The following is a 16,551-nucleotide window of genomic DNA, read 5'->3' as shown; positions in this document are numbered from 1 at the left end:
AAACTGCATCACCATTTTGGTTTGTCTGCAGTATAACTGAATAAATTAATTTTGCAGTAGATTATAGATAATAATTCTCCCATTGCAAATTATGATTAGTGATCGAAAAATTTTCACCAGGCATGGATTTGTGGTGAATTTCCACATTGACCTCAATTGACGGATTTTTTCGCTAAACAGTTTTGTGAATTTTTCAGCAAAGTGAAAAGGGACAGATTCGCTCATCACTAACTAGGATACTTTAATTTTGCTTTATATTTTTCATGTAAATAATAACAACCAATTCATACCATTACATTAAAGGTTAAGTGCTTTACATTTTGCCATGGAGCACTTTCTGGCAGTGGAGTACCATACCGGCATCTTTATCTATGCTCACAAGTATTGCTTGTATCACCCTGGGCTTGTTCATGCACAGTAGTTATTTTATAGACTGCACTGAAGATGATACCAGGGATGCCAGGGATACCAGGGATACATGTGAGCAGGGAAGAAAATCGCTGTACAGTGTTCTACTGAAACATACCCTGGGTCGGTGTGTTTTTCAAAGAAGAGGTGCACCAGCCAGGGTAGAAGGTAATTAACTGTAGTCACTGGAAATAGATTTTTGTGTGGAGGAATTCAGAGATGGTTCTCCGGAGTAAAAGAGCAGAAAGAAAGGTTTAAAGGGGAAGTTGATTTGAAAAAAGTTGCTGTAAATATACAGATAGGTGCATTAAAGTACTATTCCCAATAGGTTACGGTATAATATAAGCCTAGGTGACAGATGCAGGTAGTTTAAGGGAGTGCAGAAGCCAAGTTAGTAGAAAGTGGATCAGGGAATGTAACTGTATAAGTGCTTTATCTTGAAAAAGAGAAGAGGATTTTGTGGAAAACAGTGAGAGATTTTTACTTTGGTACCAGAAGAGGCATGTGCCTAGGGTGCAATGGTGGTTGGGGGTCACTAGGATGCTATAAATGTACCTCTTTTGTTGTGACTTGGGCCTGGGGACACTGGGCCAAGCTCTATTGCCTCAACCACAAATACTACTTGGTCTGGCTCTGTTTGGGATTAATGTAATTAGGGAATTGATCAATATTTTAATCAATATTTTGGTTCTAATGTTGGAAATGAAATATTGGCTATGTTGCATACTGCAAGATTTTTAATGCACACTGTGTACATGAATAGAGCTAATATTTTGATATAGAGAATAAATGTGCAACTCGCACACAAACCCCTACTTACCTGACATCAGCATCCTGGAAGATTTTGAGCTGTCCGCCCTCTTCTTTATATCTTCAAGTTCAGTCGCAATAAGACGGAGTTTATTTGATATTTCTAGTTGACATGAGTCTGGGAAACAACATACCACTTGTTACCTGCTAGCAGCTGCATTTGCAATACAAACAATTTCAGTATTCAAACCCTATACAGGTTTCTGATCACATTAGTAGAGCAACCACAGCCAACTTGTTTGTTCCATACTAATGCAGCCTCCTGAACCTCTTTCTGGAGAAAGTGTCTATTAAGTATTGTGTTCAGCACAATATACATTCCCATTAACAACTTTCACTTTCTTTGGCTCACCTTTGGGCATTTTTGGATGGAAGGAAGCTTCTACAGTGCGGTCATACAGTGGCTGTGCATGGCGGTAGTCATTACGTAGTGTTTTGTTATGCCAGTCCAACAGAGTGTTTTCCAGCAAATCAATCTACAGAAAAATATTGGTAAATAATGGCACTTGTTATAAAGTATTTCACCTGCATCAATTTACTGCTAGATGATTGTTTGCACTTTATATGTGTTTACTGCAAACAGATATTCTAATACTTTATGCTCTTTCAGGTTAAAGGCATTTCCCATGGAAAGTTAGCCTAGGAAACCTACAGTATATAGGAGTTATTTTATTATGGAAACTGCAGTTGCAGTCAAATAAAAAATTTTACACAGTTTTTGCACACATTGACACAATTCATTATAAAGTATTGTGTCCAAACTTGCACTTTCCAATAGATACTTATCTCTAGTGCATCTGTCCTGCCTCCTGTTTTGAATTGTGCTTAAGTCCACCTACTGACGCAGAAGAACCCTGGAGCTCTGGGTATCTTTAAATTGGTTTCAGGGTTTCCATTGCAGGCTGTGTCAATACTCACAGCATAATTGAGCCCAAGGTATCACACACAGATATATTTTTGACGCCATGTGCCAGAAATCATGACATCCCAATACAGCGCAATTGCCTTCGCAATTGCCTTCGCACATTTCCCACAATCACGTCAGATGCAACACTCCCAGACTGTTTGCAAAATACTGCAGTGCAGGTAAGAACCATTCTTTGAGAAATTATGCTATCCCGACAGGTCTGGACTAGGCTTCTAAAGAGGCCCTGGCATTTCAAGTACTCTGAGGCCCAAACAGTCTCACACCAGCCCAATATATAGTGACTGTCTATGGCATCTTACAGCAGCCACTCTGGCATTTGTCAGAAACCACAGATTGCCAGTCTGGGCCTGCATCCCAACAAAAGGCAACTGCAAACGCTTTAATGCCTTGCCCACCATTATTTCAGATGCAACTCTCCCACTCCCATCTTTAATTAAGCTGGAATTGTAAGGAAAATGCTGTATTGCAGATGAGTAACATGAAGAATTGTGTCTTTGCACTTTAATTACAGAATAAGCCCTATAGTCGTTTTTTACCTAAACCTGACGGAATTTTTGTGTACACATATATGACTTTCAAAACCACTAAAATGAAGAAAATTGCATATTTCAGCATATTTCTCATAATAAAGGTAGTTAAAAAAGAAATATATTAGATGTTATTATATTTCTTATTAAGAGTTTTGGAAAGCTCCGTGTCTCCCCAGCTCCCCAGTGGCTGAAAAGAACACGAACAAAAACATTTTTAGAAAGTACACATTTTTACAGATTCAGAACAGGTAAATATATAGTTCTGCTCAACACAACCAAATTGTTGCTAAAGGTAGTGGTTTTTATTAAAACTAACCCAAAGCTTATATTTTTAGAACCTTATCTTCCATGTGTTCTTAGGAACAAAGAATCATCATAAAAATAAATGTAAGGGGTTTTGGAAGAGTTTCATCCCCAGTATGGATAGGATTGCCAATGTGATTGTACATATAATAGGATCTTATTGCTGCCCTGTATAATTTAAAGGACATGGAAAGGCAAAGTCACTTGGGGGTACCAAAATGTTAGGCACCCCCAAGTGCCCTTTTACCCCGGCTGGTGTATCTGTTGGGAGAGAACAGCACCAGCCCGGGGTACCTGCAGCGCTTCCTTCTTCCTGGTTCGCGAGCGCGCGTATGCGCAGTAGAGTGAACAGTGGAACTTTAACAGAGAAGTCGGCTTTTCACTCTACTGCGCATGCGCCGACTGCATAGTCGCAGCTAAACGAAGCAGGAAGGAGGAAGCACATCGCTCCAGGTACCCCCGGCTGGTGCTGTTTTCTCCTAACAGGGGCACCAGCCCGGGGTAGAAGGTAAGCGATTAAAGTCACTTGGGGGTGCCTAACATTTTGGCACCCCCAAGTGACTTTGCCTTTCCTTGTCCTTTAAGGGAATTATCACTTTAAAATCCATATTTAGCAGGATTCAAAGACATGTTGCAATCAGTATTTAATTTTTATTCACTGTTAAAATAATTTCTATTTTTTACTGTTCTGCAGCTCTTAGGTTTGCCATTTTGTTAAAGGAGAAGGAAAGGTAAAAACTAAGCTTTATCAGAAAAGTGTATTTAAATGCTCAGTTTGCTCCTCTCACCCGCACATTTTTATTGCCACACTCTGTGTCCGTGTTGCGCCACAACTTTAGTGGTGGAAAAAATATTTGGTGAACTGATTTCACAAATTTTGAAATTATATTCGCAACAAGAAAATCGCAGAATATATGCTATATGTTTAGGAGAAATCATCCATTTGCAAAAAAATTATGCGCTGCATGAATTTTATTAATGACCCCCCCATGGGTTTCTTATATTTGATTAAAAAAAAGCACTGAGATGACTAAGTAGACATTTATATTGCAGTAATGTTTTACTGTGTGCCCTGTGCCACTTGTTACCTGCGTTTTTGAAAGGTAGACTGGGGAATCAAACACAGTCCAGAGCACATTCTCTGTGCAGGGAGGAGTAGTAAGGGATCCGCTGTAGCGATAAAAATTACCTAGGTTCTCAGGCAACATAGCCATGACATCCAGTGTATGCATTTCTGTCTCCTGCCCTGGAAAATATAGACATAGATTAAAAAAAAAAGTATCTAATAATAAGTATAAGTAATAATTAGTAATAATATAAGTAATAATAAGTATCTATCCAGAAATAAAATATTCAAAAGGCACCATTTACTAAACTACAGACATGTGTCTCACTCAGAATACAGAATTGCTTGTAGTATCATTGCCTATAAGGCTCCTTTGCACAAAACAGCACTGTGCTCTGCTCAGCTTGCCCATCCAACCCTAGAGTCTCCAAAGTTCCAAGAATGGCCCCTAATTGTGGCACAATTCTGAGACCTGTTATTTGCTCAATTTGCCTTTACCAGCTTTTCCCAGACACAACACTGCTACATTAATAACCCTCTCTATAAGATGAACCCTGGCTGTGTTTAACAAAAGTGTAGAGGTGGTTTTTGAACCAAATAAAGATGTATCAAATAACCTTTAAAAAAAAAAAAAAAAACATGTATCAAATAGGTAGCAACAAATAAGTCTCAGTATATCAATATTTCAGGTACAGTGGCACAACATGCATCCAGTTCACTTTGGGGTATTACTCACACACTGCAGAGTGCCAGTGTTGAATTGGGGTGTCTGTGGCCTACCGGGGCTGCCACCATGGGGGAACCCCCCACCCCAGTCGCAAACTTCCCAACACATAGGCACACCTCCTCCACCCCCCTACGCACACACACACTGCATCACACTGCACCGCATCACACTCATGGTGTTCTTTAACTTGTGTTACATTCTTAGGGGGTGAGGGTGGAGGGCTAAGTTTTTTGCAGGCTTTGGGACTGGGTCGGCAGGGCCTACAAGGGCCAGGTCCACTGGGTTTTTCCTGGTGTCCCACTGGCCCAGTCCAACCCTGTCTCTTGCTGCCTCAAGGGTGCTCCAAGAGATTACACACAGAGTTCCTACGTTAAGTTAGTACCGCCATGGGAACTAGGGGTGTCCCTAGGGTTTCAGAAGGGTTGTCCAGGTGAAAACTGCCCGTTCAGATTTCCAAATAAGGAAATTTGAATAGGACTGTGGAGTGAATGATGTGCGATTAGTCAATCACTGATTGGTGTGCCACAGCCCACCCCCTGATGTCATGGCCCCACCCACAACACCACACCCACCTTACAGCTTTTGATAAAGTGGTGTGACACCATGAAACGCGTCAAGCGTGTGGTTTTCTTTGTATGTGCACAATATGCTTTTAATGAGATTTAAATAAAGTGGAAGATTTTTTAACAGCAGTGTTTGGTTGCTCCGTATAAATCTTCTTATCGTTTTGGAATTCTGCCGTCTGGGTTCCGGCAGGGACGTAGAGCACACACTGACTGTCCGGTAAATGCTCCCGTGAGATCTAATTTACCACACCCACCTTGCCCTGACTTTTCAGCATAAAAAGGCGGCAAGGTGTTAACTACCCCACAATAAATATCCTTGGTCAAGCACAGCTGCTCTTTCTAACTACCCTAACCATATAACTCTTATTCTGAATCATTCTATTACATGATCTGCAATGCACTGTCTATATATCCCTTCCCCACAAATTCCCTAAGGGTCCTTCTTCCCTTAGGGCCCAACTTTTTACTGGGATCTGCCACATGTGATCCCTCTGCCTTCTGTACCCTACACACCCATGAGATTAGTAAATGACCCCCAAAGGCACCGTTCCACCACTCCAGGTAAGACATTGAAAAACTAATGTTCCAGAGAGACAATTTAATTTTAGATGTTAGACTGTCAAGGTTGCGAGGGGACATGATTACTCTGTACAAGTACATTAGAGGGGATTATAGACAGAGAGGGGATGTTCTTTTTTCCCATAAAAACGATCAGCGCACCAGAGGCCCCCCATTAGATTAGAGGAACAAAGCAACGTAGGTGGTTTTTCACAGAGAGGCAGATTCTGTTAATGCCATTAACAGGGGCTTGGATGATTTTTTGACAAGCATACTATCCAAGGCTATTGTGATACTAAAAGCTACAAATAGTATTGATGTTGGTATATATGGTTTATGTATGTGAGTGTCAGTAGGTCAGTATAGGTGTCACGGTCGGCACCCAATACCAGAACAAGTGCCAAGCACCCTGGTCTCGGCTCGTGCTTCACCAGTAGCGTGACCGCCTTTGGCTTCGGGAGGAGCCCTCAGCTACTCGGATGCCACCTGGACTTGTACGAGAGGTGCTGAGCAGGAGTTCTGGCTAGCAATGGGGCACGACTGTATATAAGTCTTAAGGCCGATGGTCACGGTACAAATAGGAGTAGGCAAATACGTGGTCAAACAGGCTGGGTCGAGGCGGGCAGATAACTAGGATCGTCAGGCAGGCAATAGGTCAAACCGGGTAACAATCAGTAGGATGAGGCGGAAACAGTAGTCAGGGACAGGCACGGATCAGGATACAGAAATCAGAATAGTCAAAGCCAGGCAGGGTCAAAACAGGAACAACAAGAAGTATAAAGCACAATACAGGCACCAGGAGTAAAACCTATCACGGGCAATGAGTCTAATGCAAAAGGCCCTTTAAATAGTTTGAATTTCGCGCCTTTGCGCGCTGACGTCATGACGTCAGCGCGCATGCGCCTATGAAATGCGGAAGTGCGCGCGGGCGCACTAAGAGGTAACCGGCGCGTTGGATGGACGGCGCGGCGGGCGTCCCCGCCGAGCCGGTAAGGCCCTTACATTACCCCCCTCTCCAGGGGGGGCCACTGGACCCCCAGGTCTCTCAGGAAACTTAGAATGGAATTGTTTCCTGAGACGGTTAGCCTTGATGTCGTTAACTGAAACCCAGGAATTCTCTTCAGGGCCATAGCCCTTCCACCTGACTAGATACTGGAGCCGACCACGCACCATACGAGAGTCGAGAAGCTCCTGTACCTCAAACTCGGACTGCCCATCAACCAATACTGGGGGAGGAACAGGTACTACACGAACCTGGGGAGCTGGCTTTAAAAGAGAAACATGGAAAGAATTAGAAATCTTAAAGGTTTGAGGAAGACGAACAGAAGAGGGGTTTATAACCTCAGTAATAGCATAAGGGCCAATGAATCTAGGCCCCAACTTAAGAGAAGGGATTCTCAACTTAATATTTTTTGTGGACAGCCAGACAGAATCACCAACTTGATAGTGGGGAGCCTCCCTGCGAGATTTGTCAGCAGATTTCTTTTGGATAGCAGTAGCTTTAGAAAGTGAATCATGAACATCAGACCAAATTTTAGCAAACTGATTAATCGAAGAATTAACAGAGGGCACAGACGACAATGAACCGGAAAACGAAAATGCTTTTGGATGAAGACCATTAACAATGAAAAAAGGAGACTGACCAGTAGAGGAGTGAGTGGCGTTATTATATGCAAATTCTGCCCAGGGTAATAGTTCCGCCCAAGAGGACTGATTGTCAGACACATAACACCTCAGAAATTGTTCAAGTGACTGGTTAACTCTTTCAGTTTGCCCATTAGTCTGAGGGTGATATGCGGTGGAAAATGATAATTCAATCCCCACCAGAGAACAGAATGCTCGCCAAAATTTAGAAACAAATTGTACCCCTCTATCCGAAACAATGTTAATCGGAAATCCATGTAACCTGAAAATATTAGACACAAATAAATCAGCCAAAGATTTAGCGGAAGGGAGGTGTGGGAGGGGAATGAAGTGGCTCATCTTACTAAACCTATCCACTACCACCCAAATTACCGTTTTACCTTGGGAAGGAGGAAGATCTACAATAAAATCCATCGAAAGATGGGACCAGGGTCTGTCAGGGATTGGCAGCGACCTTAACAATCCCTGAGAAAGGTTTCTGGAAGACTTAGATCTATGACAGACAGAACATGAATTAACAAAAGTTTTGACATCTCGAGTGAGGGAGGACCACCAAACGCTACGTGACAGGAGAGACACGGTCTTGGCAATGCCCGGGTGCCCCGCCAATTTGGAATCGTGAGCTTCCTTTAACACCTGTTCCCTGAGATTTTCAGGAACAAATAGCCTCCCGGAGGGAGTCCCAACTGGGGCAGAAGACTGAACTGTGGATAAAAGGTTGGTGAGATCAACCCCCAGAGCTGCCACAATCAACTCACCCGGGATAATGGGTATGCACTCCCTAGAGTCAGGAGGATTAGATTCAAAACTCCTAGAGAGTGCATCAGCTTTAGTGTTTTTGGAGCCAGGCCTATAAGTAATAGAAAAATTAAACCTGGTGAAGAATAGAGCCCACCTAGCCTGTCTAGGGTTCAACCGTTTGGCCGATTCAATATATAATAAATTTTTATGATCTGTAAATACAGAAACAGCATGTTTAGCCCCCTCCAGTAAGTGCCGCCATTCCTCAAAGGCCCACTTAATTGCTAACAGTTCTCTATTACCAATATCGTAGTTGACTTCAGAAGGGGAAAAATTTTTAGAGAAAAATGCACAAGGGTGCAGTTTGTTAGTCAAAGGGTGCCTTTGAGAGAGAACCGCCCCAGCCCCAACCTCAGAGGCATCGACCTCAACAATAAAGGGAAGGGCAGAGTCAGGATGACAGAGAATGGGGGCAGATACAAATTCTTTCTTAAGAAAATTAAATGCTTGCACGGCCTCAGAAGGCCACAAGCTGGGATCTGCTCCCTTCTTAGTAAGGTCAGTGATGGGGGCAACAATCAGGGAGAAGTTTTTTATGAACTGACGATAATAGTTGGCAAAACCTAGAAACCTTTGGGTAGCATGTAGGGAAAGAGGTTGTGTCCAGTCCAGAACTGCTCTTACTTTCTCTGGATCCATTTCTAGACCCTTACTAGAAATATGGAACCCCAAGAACTGAACGGATTTAACCTCAAAAGTGCATTTTTCAAGTTTTGCGTACAAATTATTCTCCCTTAACCTTCGTAACACCTCTTTGACATGACTACGATGGTCACTTAGGTTAGAGGAGAAAATCAGAATGTCATCCAAATAGACCACTACGAACACCCCCAGCAGATCCCGGAAAATGTCATTGACAAATTCCTGGAACACAGCGGGAGCATTGCAGAGACCAAAAGGCATTACTAAGTATTCATAGTGGCCATCCCTTGTGTTGAAAGCGGTTTTCCACTCATCCCCTTCCCTGATACGAATGAGATTGTAAGCACCTCTAAGGTCTAGTTTAGTATAGATGTTGGCACCTTTAACGCGATCAAAAAGCTCAGAAATTAGTGGAAGGGGATAGCGGTTCTTAACAGTAATCTTGTTAAGCCCCCTATAGTCAATACATGGGCGAAGACCTCCGTCCTTCTTGCCCACAAAAAAGAATCCAGCACCGGCAGGGGAATTTGAGGGCCTAATGAACCCTCTTTCTAGATTTTCAGAAATATACTTTCTCATTGCCTGGGCCTCGGGCAATGAAAGAGGATAAGTTCTCCCTCTGGGGAGAGTAGAGCCAGGAATGAGGTCAATTGGGCAATCATAACGCCTATGAGGTGGTAGTGTCTCGGCAGCTTTCTTTGAAAATACATCAGTATAGTCATTATAAGCTGCGGGTAAGCCCTCCAGGGACGTGGCTGCCACTATAGGAGAAATACATGAACCCATACAATTAGGTCCCCATTGAATAATTTTCCCAGATGCCCAGTCAATAGTGGGGTTATGAGTCTGGAGCCACGGCAACCCCAAAATGAGCGGAAAGGTAGCACCCTTTATGATGTAAAGTGCTAACTCCTCGCAGTGAGAATTTATACACAAAGACAGAGACATAGTTTTCTCAGAAACCAATCCTGATCCTAAAGGTCTTTGATCTACTGCCATGATTCGCATGGGGGTACTTAAAGGGAATAAAGGTACACCAAATTTGGCTGCAAAAGCAGCATCCAAAAAATTCCCCTCCGCCCCCGAATCCACAAAAGCAGATACCTTGACTGAGCCCGTGGGCCAGGTTAGTTTGACCGGAATCAAAATCCTAGAGGCAGATAGGGGAGAGGAAACACCTGCACCCAAATGGAGCTCCCCTTCTCCATTTAGGCTTGGGAGTTTCCCGGCCTCTTAGGACATTGATTTAAGAAATGACCCTTCTCCCCACAATATATACACAACCCTTGGGAACGCCTGCGAGCCTTTTCCTCAGGAGATAAGCGGGAAATGCCCAATTGCATGGGTTCCTCCAGAGGCAAAGGTACAGAGGGGCCAGCACATTCAAAATTAGACATAGCTTTGGGAGAGCTGAAAAAATTAGAACGAAGAGAAGTATTTCTCTCACCCCTTCTTTCCCTTTGTCTCCTATCTACCTGGATGGCTAAAGACATGAGGTCATCCAGGTTAGAAGATAGGGGATAGTTGACCAGACTATCCTTGATGGAATCAGACAGGCCTATACGAAACTGACTGCGCAAGGCCATGTCATTCCAGCCAGTTTCTACTGCCCACCGACGGAATTCAGTGCAATACACCTCTACATCCCGTTTCCCCTGGCGAAGCCTACGAATCGCGGCATCGGCAGAGGATGCATGATCCGGGTCATCGTAGAGAATCGCCATGGAGGCAAAAAATTTGTCTAAGGAAGAACGGGCTGGGTCTGAGGTGGGCAATCTGAGGGCCCAAATCTGAGGGTCACCCTGAAGGAGGGTCATTACAAATCTTACTCTCTCCTCATCAGTAGAAAATGAATGAGGAAAGAAACTAAGATATAACTTACACGCCTCTTTAAATATGAAAAATTTGGACCGGCCCCCACAGAATTTTTCAGGGAAGGCAATCTTAGGTTCTTGGGGCCTAATGGTGTTACCCCACATGTTAGCAGAACCTACCGGAGGAGAAGATGCAGGACTGGACCGCTGCTGAGGAGTCTCCAACTTACGGGTCAGATTATGAAAACCCTGCAGGAGATAGTTTTGCTTCTGCTCCTGTTCCTCTAGGCGTTGAAGCAAGGTGGTCAGCAACACTTCAGTGGTGGAGGAGGCAGATGGAGCAGCAGCGGCTTCGTGACCATAGTCTTCAATGGCCCGTGATAATGTCACGGTCGGCACCCAATACCAGAACAAGTGCCAAGCACCCTGGTCTCGGCTCGTGCTTCACCAGTAGCGTGACCGCCTTTGGCTTCGGGAGGAGCCCTCAGCTACTCGGATGCCACCTGGACTTGTACGAGAGGTGCTGAGCAGGAGTTCTGGCTAGCAATGGGGCACGACTGTATATAAGTCTTAAGGCCGATGGTCACGGTACAAATAGGAGTAGGCAAATACGTGGTCAAACAGGCTGGGTCGAGGCGGGCAGATAACTAGGATCGTCAGGCAGGCAATAGGTCAAACCGGGTAACAATCAGTAGGATGAGGCGGAAACAGTAGTCAGGGACAGGCACGGATCAGGATACAGAAATCAGAATAGTCAAAGCCAGGCAGGGTCAAAACAGGAACAACAAGAAGTATAAAGCACAATACAGGCACCAGGAGTAAAACCTATCACGGGCAATGAGTCTAATGCAAAAGGCCCTTTAAATAGTTTGAATTTCGCGCCTTTGCGCGCTGACGTCATGACATCAGCGCGCATGCGCCTATGAAATGCGGAAGTGCGCGCGCGCGTGCACTAAGAGGTAACCGGCGCATTGGATGGACGGCGCGGCGGGCGTCCCCGCCGAGCTGGTAAGGCCCTTACAATAGGTTTGTGTGTGTGTTGGGTTCACTTGGAAGCATTAAACTTGACGGACTTCAGTCTTTTATCAACCCAACTTAACTATGTAACTATGTTGCCTTTATCAATTTCCATAAGCCTTGAAAGCCTTCTTTAAAGCCTTCTACCTCCATTATTATCTCCATAAACCCTTCCAGCATCCCCTGCTATTCTTACAGTATGTGAGTGAAGAATCCAGTTTATATTATGGGATTTATACATTTTTTGCACAGAACTGTGCACGTATATAATGATTATATCCTGGCACTACAAATCATTCTGGTTGAAGCAATGGCAACAGTGTAGGGGATGCCACTGGTGTAAAGGATGGCCCAAACATGCAATGATTACCTGCATATCGAATCTTGGAAAGCTTAGAGATAAAATCACTGTAATACGTGTTTTCATAATTACCAGTCTAAAAATTAAAAAAAGAATGTGAGTAGGATCAAGGGAAATAAATACATATTACACATACATGTATACAAATACATATTATGTTGACAATTCAATTACAATTCAGAAAAAATGCTCTTGTATGTTTATGGTGGGAGAGAAGAACATATAAAGCTAATAAAAAACATATTGCATTAATTCATCCGTACCGCATTGTGTATGTGTGAGCACACTAAGAGTTAATACTAATTTTATTTTATTTTCAAGTTGAGGGTATATCTAGTATAAATAAATTTAAAGCAACTGGACTTGTTTGGTAATCATTGAAGACGTTTCACTACTCATCCGAGCAGCTTCTTCAGTTCAACTGACTGGTATGGGAAGTCCTCAGCATATATGCTCTTCCACTAATCCAATCACAATGGCACTTTGTAACTCTTCAGAAAGGTGACATCTGAAACTCACAGAGGTGTGAATGCTGTGGAGTTACTTTGAAAGGATTACCAAACCAGTCAGTTGAACTGAAGAAGCTGCTCGGATGAGTAGTGAAACGTCTTCAATGATTACCAAACAAGTCCAGTTGCTTTAAATTTATTTATACTAGATATACCATGACCTGGATGAATGAAAATCTTCATAGACAAGTTGAGGGTATATTATTTTTTCAATGAATTGTGTGATGTAAGACACATCACTAAACACTATTTAAAAATATACCTTTTACAGGTTATTAGACTGTAAGTTCTTGTGAGAACTTCACATATTGTCTCCTAACAATATCTAATTGTAACTGTGCATCTGTTCTGGTGAAATGTTGTATAATAAACTGTTATGTTTTGTATTCATATCCCTTTACTCAGTAAAGTTCTGCAGAAGTTGATGGCACTAAATATAAAAAAATAAAAATTATTGTCTGTTTATTCTAAGGATATTGGTTATGGTTTGATTCATTGGAAATGTGTAACACAGACACAGAGCTGGGCTACAAAACAAAGAACTTTTCATATTACTGTAGGGGAATATTTAATGAGCATGATTTGTGACTATGAAATCATGGAGCTGCTTTTTTTTTTTCGAGGCCCAATGCAGAAGGTGGTATTGTGTTTTGAAGTACATTTACTTTTTAAGTGCTTATTAAGCTCATGTATATTATGGCATACTTAATGCACCATGCTTTATTTTCTTCCTAGCAAGCTGGTTTGTTTTTTACTAAGCATGCTGGGAAGCAGCATAGAAATATTGTTAGGTGCAGCACCCCTTACTGTATTGTTGGTATTTCCTGAGCCCCAACTTGACACACAGAAACCCTGAAATGACCCCCTAACAGACCAGGCAATATTTTCAAGCCCAGATGCAGGCACATTAATAATGCTATTGAAAAGCAGTGTCTTAAACCACCCACAGGATTACTCTGTTCATGTTCAATTCAGTCTGATCTTTCAGTTAGTCCACTAACCTTTTATGAGCCAGTGTGGATTTAAACATAATGTTTGTTTTTAACCTATAGAATTACAGTTAATTACAGTAATCATGCTAGTTATTACATTTATGCCTGCCTGAAGAAGGTTTAGTAACTTTGGTGGATGGGGTTAAAGGAGACTCACGTTTTTATTCAGAGCAGGGCTGTCCATCTGGAAATATATGTAGCCCTAAAAGTGGTTTGTATGCCCTCTGTATGACAAAGACCTACACTGATGTTTTTGCTTAATATCACGCTTCTATGAAATCTTGAAGAAATTTGAGCTCCTGTTACTTAAAAATCTACTCTTCAATTACATGCTGTTGCTACATCCTAATGTTGCTGCTCACGTGAGTAATGACTAATGACATAGGTTCTAGGCTCCTATTGTTTATTTCTGCAAACTCCTACACAGATTCCCATGTAGGGGCACCACTACTGGTGTAATCTCTTGAATAAATGTATTTTACATACTGAACTTTCTGCATCAGCCTAAAATATTGAAATACATCACTATTATATGTATTATAGATGATCTGGAACTCGCCATCTTGGAGTGGCGTTCGCAATCACAATGCTGATCATTTACTGATAATTGTCTCTACATGTGTTTTAGCAGAAGCAATTCTCAGTATTGTGTATGGCAGGGTATTTTCTGGCATTAAGTAGCTGTAACAAGTAGCTGCTACTAAGTAGCTCTGTGTGTTTTCACACTTATAGGCACACTGTTACCTACCTTTAAATATTATTCTGGTTTTCTTTGCCATCAGCAAAAGGAAATATCACTGAATTCTAAAATGTTAAGAGAATGGTTAGCCTGGGTATTACTTACCGTATAAAGAAATGCAAGCACAGCTAACCCGTTAGGTTTGTCCTTTGCCTCATCGAAGGTCTTGTAAGTTCCTGAGTTGTAATGAACAACGTGGAGCTGTGCAGGGAAAAGACACAGTGGGGCTCATTTATGATTGCAAGGTGCAGTGAGAATTGCAAAGTTGCAGCCATGGGGGCTACCTACAATCCTGGGCCCTGCACAGGTTTACTACAGCAGCAGCAGTTATGTGGTATCATGGTTTTTACCATGCTGGAAACACAGTTTGCATCCTAAATCCAGCAATTCCTGGAATTGCTGGATTTCTGATAAAAAACAAAAATGTTGCAGATTACAGGGCTCCTTGACTTGGTGATAAATTGCACAAGTGAATCAGCCCAAATTTTGTACCTTGCACTAGCTTGTAAATCAGCCGTTAGATTAGTCTCAGTGACAGTGATGTGACAGTGATATATGTAGAGCAAAGTCGTGCCCCACAGACTAGCTTCTCTGTCTTCAGACATATTAACACACACATTTACCAAGAGTCACTCTGATTTACCGCCCCCCCGCACCCTGTCAACCACAGTAACAACCCAGTCTCCCACTCCCTGTAATTTTCAGAAGAATCTATATTAACCCCCATACTTTAAATAAGTATTTCAGCGCTTAAATGTGAACATAATCATTGAAAGGTGCCAGGGGTGAAACAGCCAGGCTGTGGCTAAGATGTACCTAAGATATAAAACTCCTGTCTTGTATTAGACACACTATACAGATCTAAAACTGGCAACAGACAATATTAAGTAATTACATTTTTTTCCATTCCACACCCTCATGGAATTCTTTAAAACTCCTGATAGCTTTCCTTTATTTTTATATGGAACTGAAGCAGATGAATCAGGAAGCAGGACTAAATGTTGTTCTTACCTCAGCAAGATATCTCATTCCATCAATGGTGTGTTCTGAGCCACTGGTTTCAGATTCAAGTCCTCCCCAGTGTAGGTGCATTTGTACTGCAGTATAAAGACTGTTAAGCCCTTTCTTTATAGTCATGGAGGGTGGAAGGTCAATTTGCACTGGAAAAAATACGAATAAAGTTTTTAGAAATTCTTGTGTTTTTAAAATATGATATGGAATGATATCATGGAATAGATGCTTAGTTACACTAATGGTCCCTTACCAAAGTTTGTGGACCTTAGCTAGAACATGGCAGAGTCCCTATAATTCTACACATGGTCCCATGCACATGTAGGATTAAATCAAGCAAGTGTTTTAAAAGCAGAGCACATCAAAATATAATGGGAGCAAAGTACTCCAGATTGGCCAGATGACGAGGAGGAGAAAGCTCTAGAAGCTCCTTGCCTAATGTCCTTTAATGTTGGTGATTTTCTCAAATGCTTATTTTGCATCAAACCTGCATTACCACTGTTATAATTTAAAGAGCTAAAGTACACTCTAATGAGTTGGCATATTTTTTACATCTTTTCTTGGCGCTGCCCTACAATTATACCTATAGCATATATACATAATATACAGTTTGGTCATTCCCCTATGGTGTGCTTAGCGATGTCATCAGTTATAATCGGAGCTTAGTGATGTAATTTCTGTCTCATGACTAAAACTTGTATATTATAAAAAATGAAGTACCCCCTGTTGTAAAATATGAGGCGTTCCATGACCTGTATAAAAGCACTCGGCCTTCAGCCTCGTACTTTTATATGGTCATGGAACTCCTCAATGACTTATAATATCCCTTTATTTTACAATAGGGGGTACTTTATTCACTATATATATATATATATATATTACAGTGCTTTCTGTGGCCACCACTATTTAGGTTCAAATCTCTCCAAAATATTCAACTTTCTTCTAACGTCTATCAAGGAACCTTTGTTTCTTGTTATACATATATTGTCCTCAAATGGCTCTCGGGTATCCTCCTACTATTGGGTTGTGGAAGACCCTTTTACCAGACCATGTTACATTGGCCCATTTGGTTTATATTATAAATGGTATTCCAGATATATGTGATCATGTTTAGCAATGTTGGTT

The 16,551-nt window shown here is 42.0% G+C and overlaps 1 protein-coding gene across 1 annotated transcript in view; it reads right to left on the bottom strand.

The window, feature by feature from the left end:
* Positions 1-16,551, bottom strand: part of ca6 (carbonic anhydrase 6) — a 61,294-nt gene that overhangs the window by 1,733 nt on the left and 43,010 nt on the right. The window contains 7 exon segments of the mRNA NM_001079014.1: positions 1,229-1,336; positions 1,571-1,694; positions 4,068-4,220; positions 10,978-11,444; positions 12,185-12,251; positions 14,521-14,616; positions 15,427-15,575. Coding sequence (NP_001072482.1) covers positions 11,368-11,444; positions 12,185-12,251; positions 14,521-14,616; positions 15,427-15,552 — 366 coding nt within the window. The 5' untranslated portion in view covers positions 15,553-15,575 and the 3' untranslated portion in view covers positions 1,229-1,336; positions 1,571-1,694; positions 4,068-4,220; positions 10,978-11,367.

This window comes from Xenopus tropicalis, chromosome 7, assembly GCF_000004195.4.
Source record: "Xenopus tropicalis strain Nigerian chromosome 7, UCB_Xtro_10.0, whole genome shotgun sequence".
Taxonomy (NCBI): domain Eukaryota; kingdom Metazoa; phylum Chordata; class Amphibia; order Anura; family Pipidae; genus Xenopus; species Xenopus tropicalis.
Note: the sequence above shows the minus strand (reverse complement) of the source record. Positions and strands in the feature narration are given on the sequence as shown.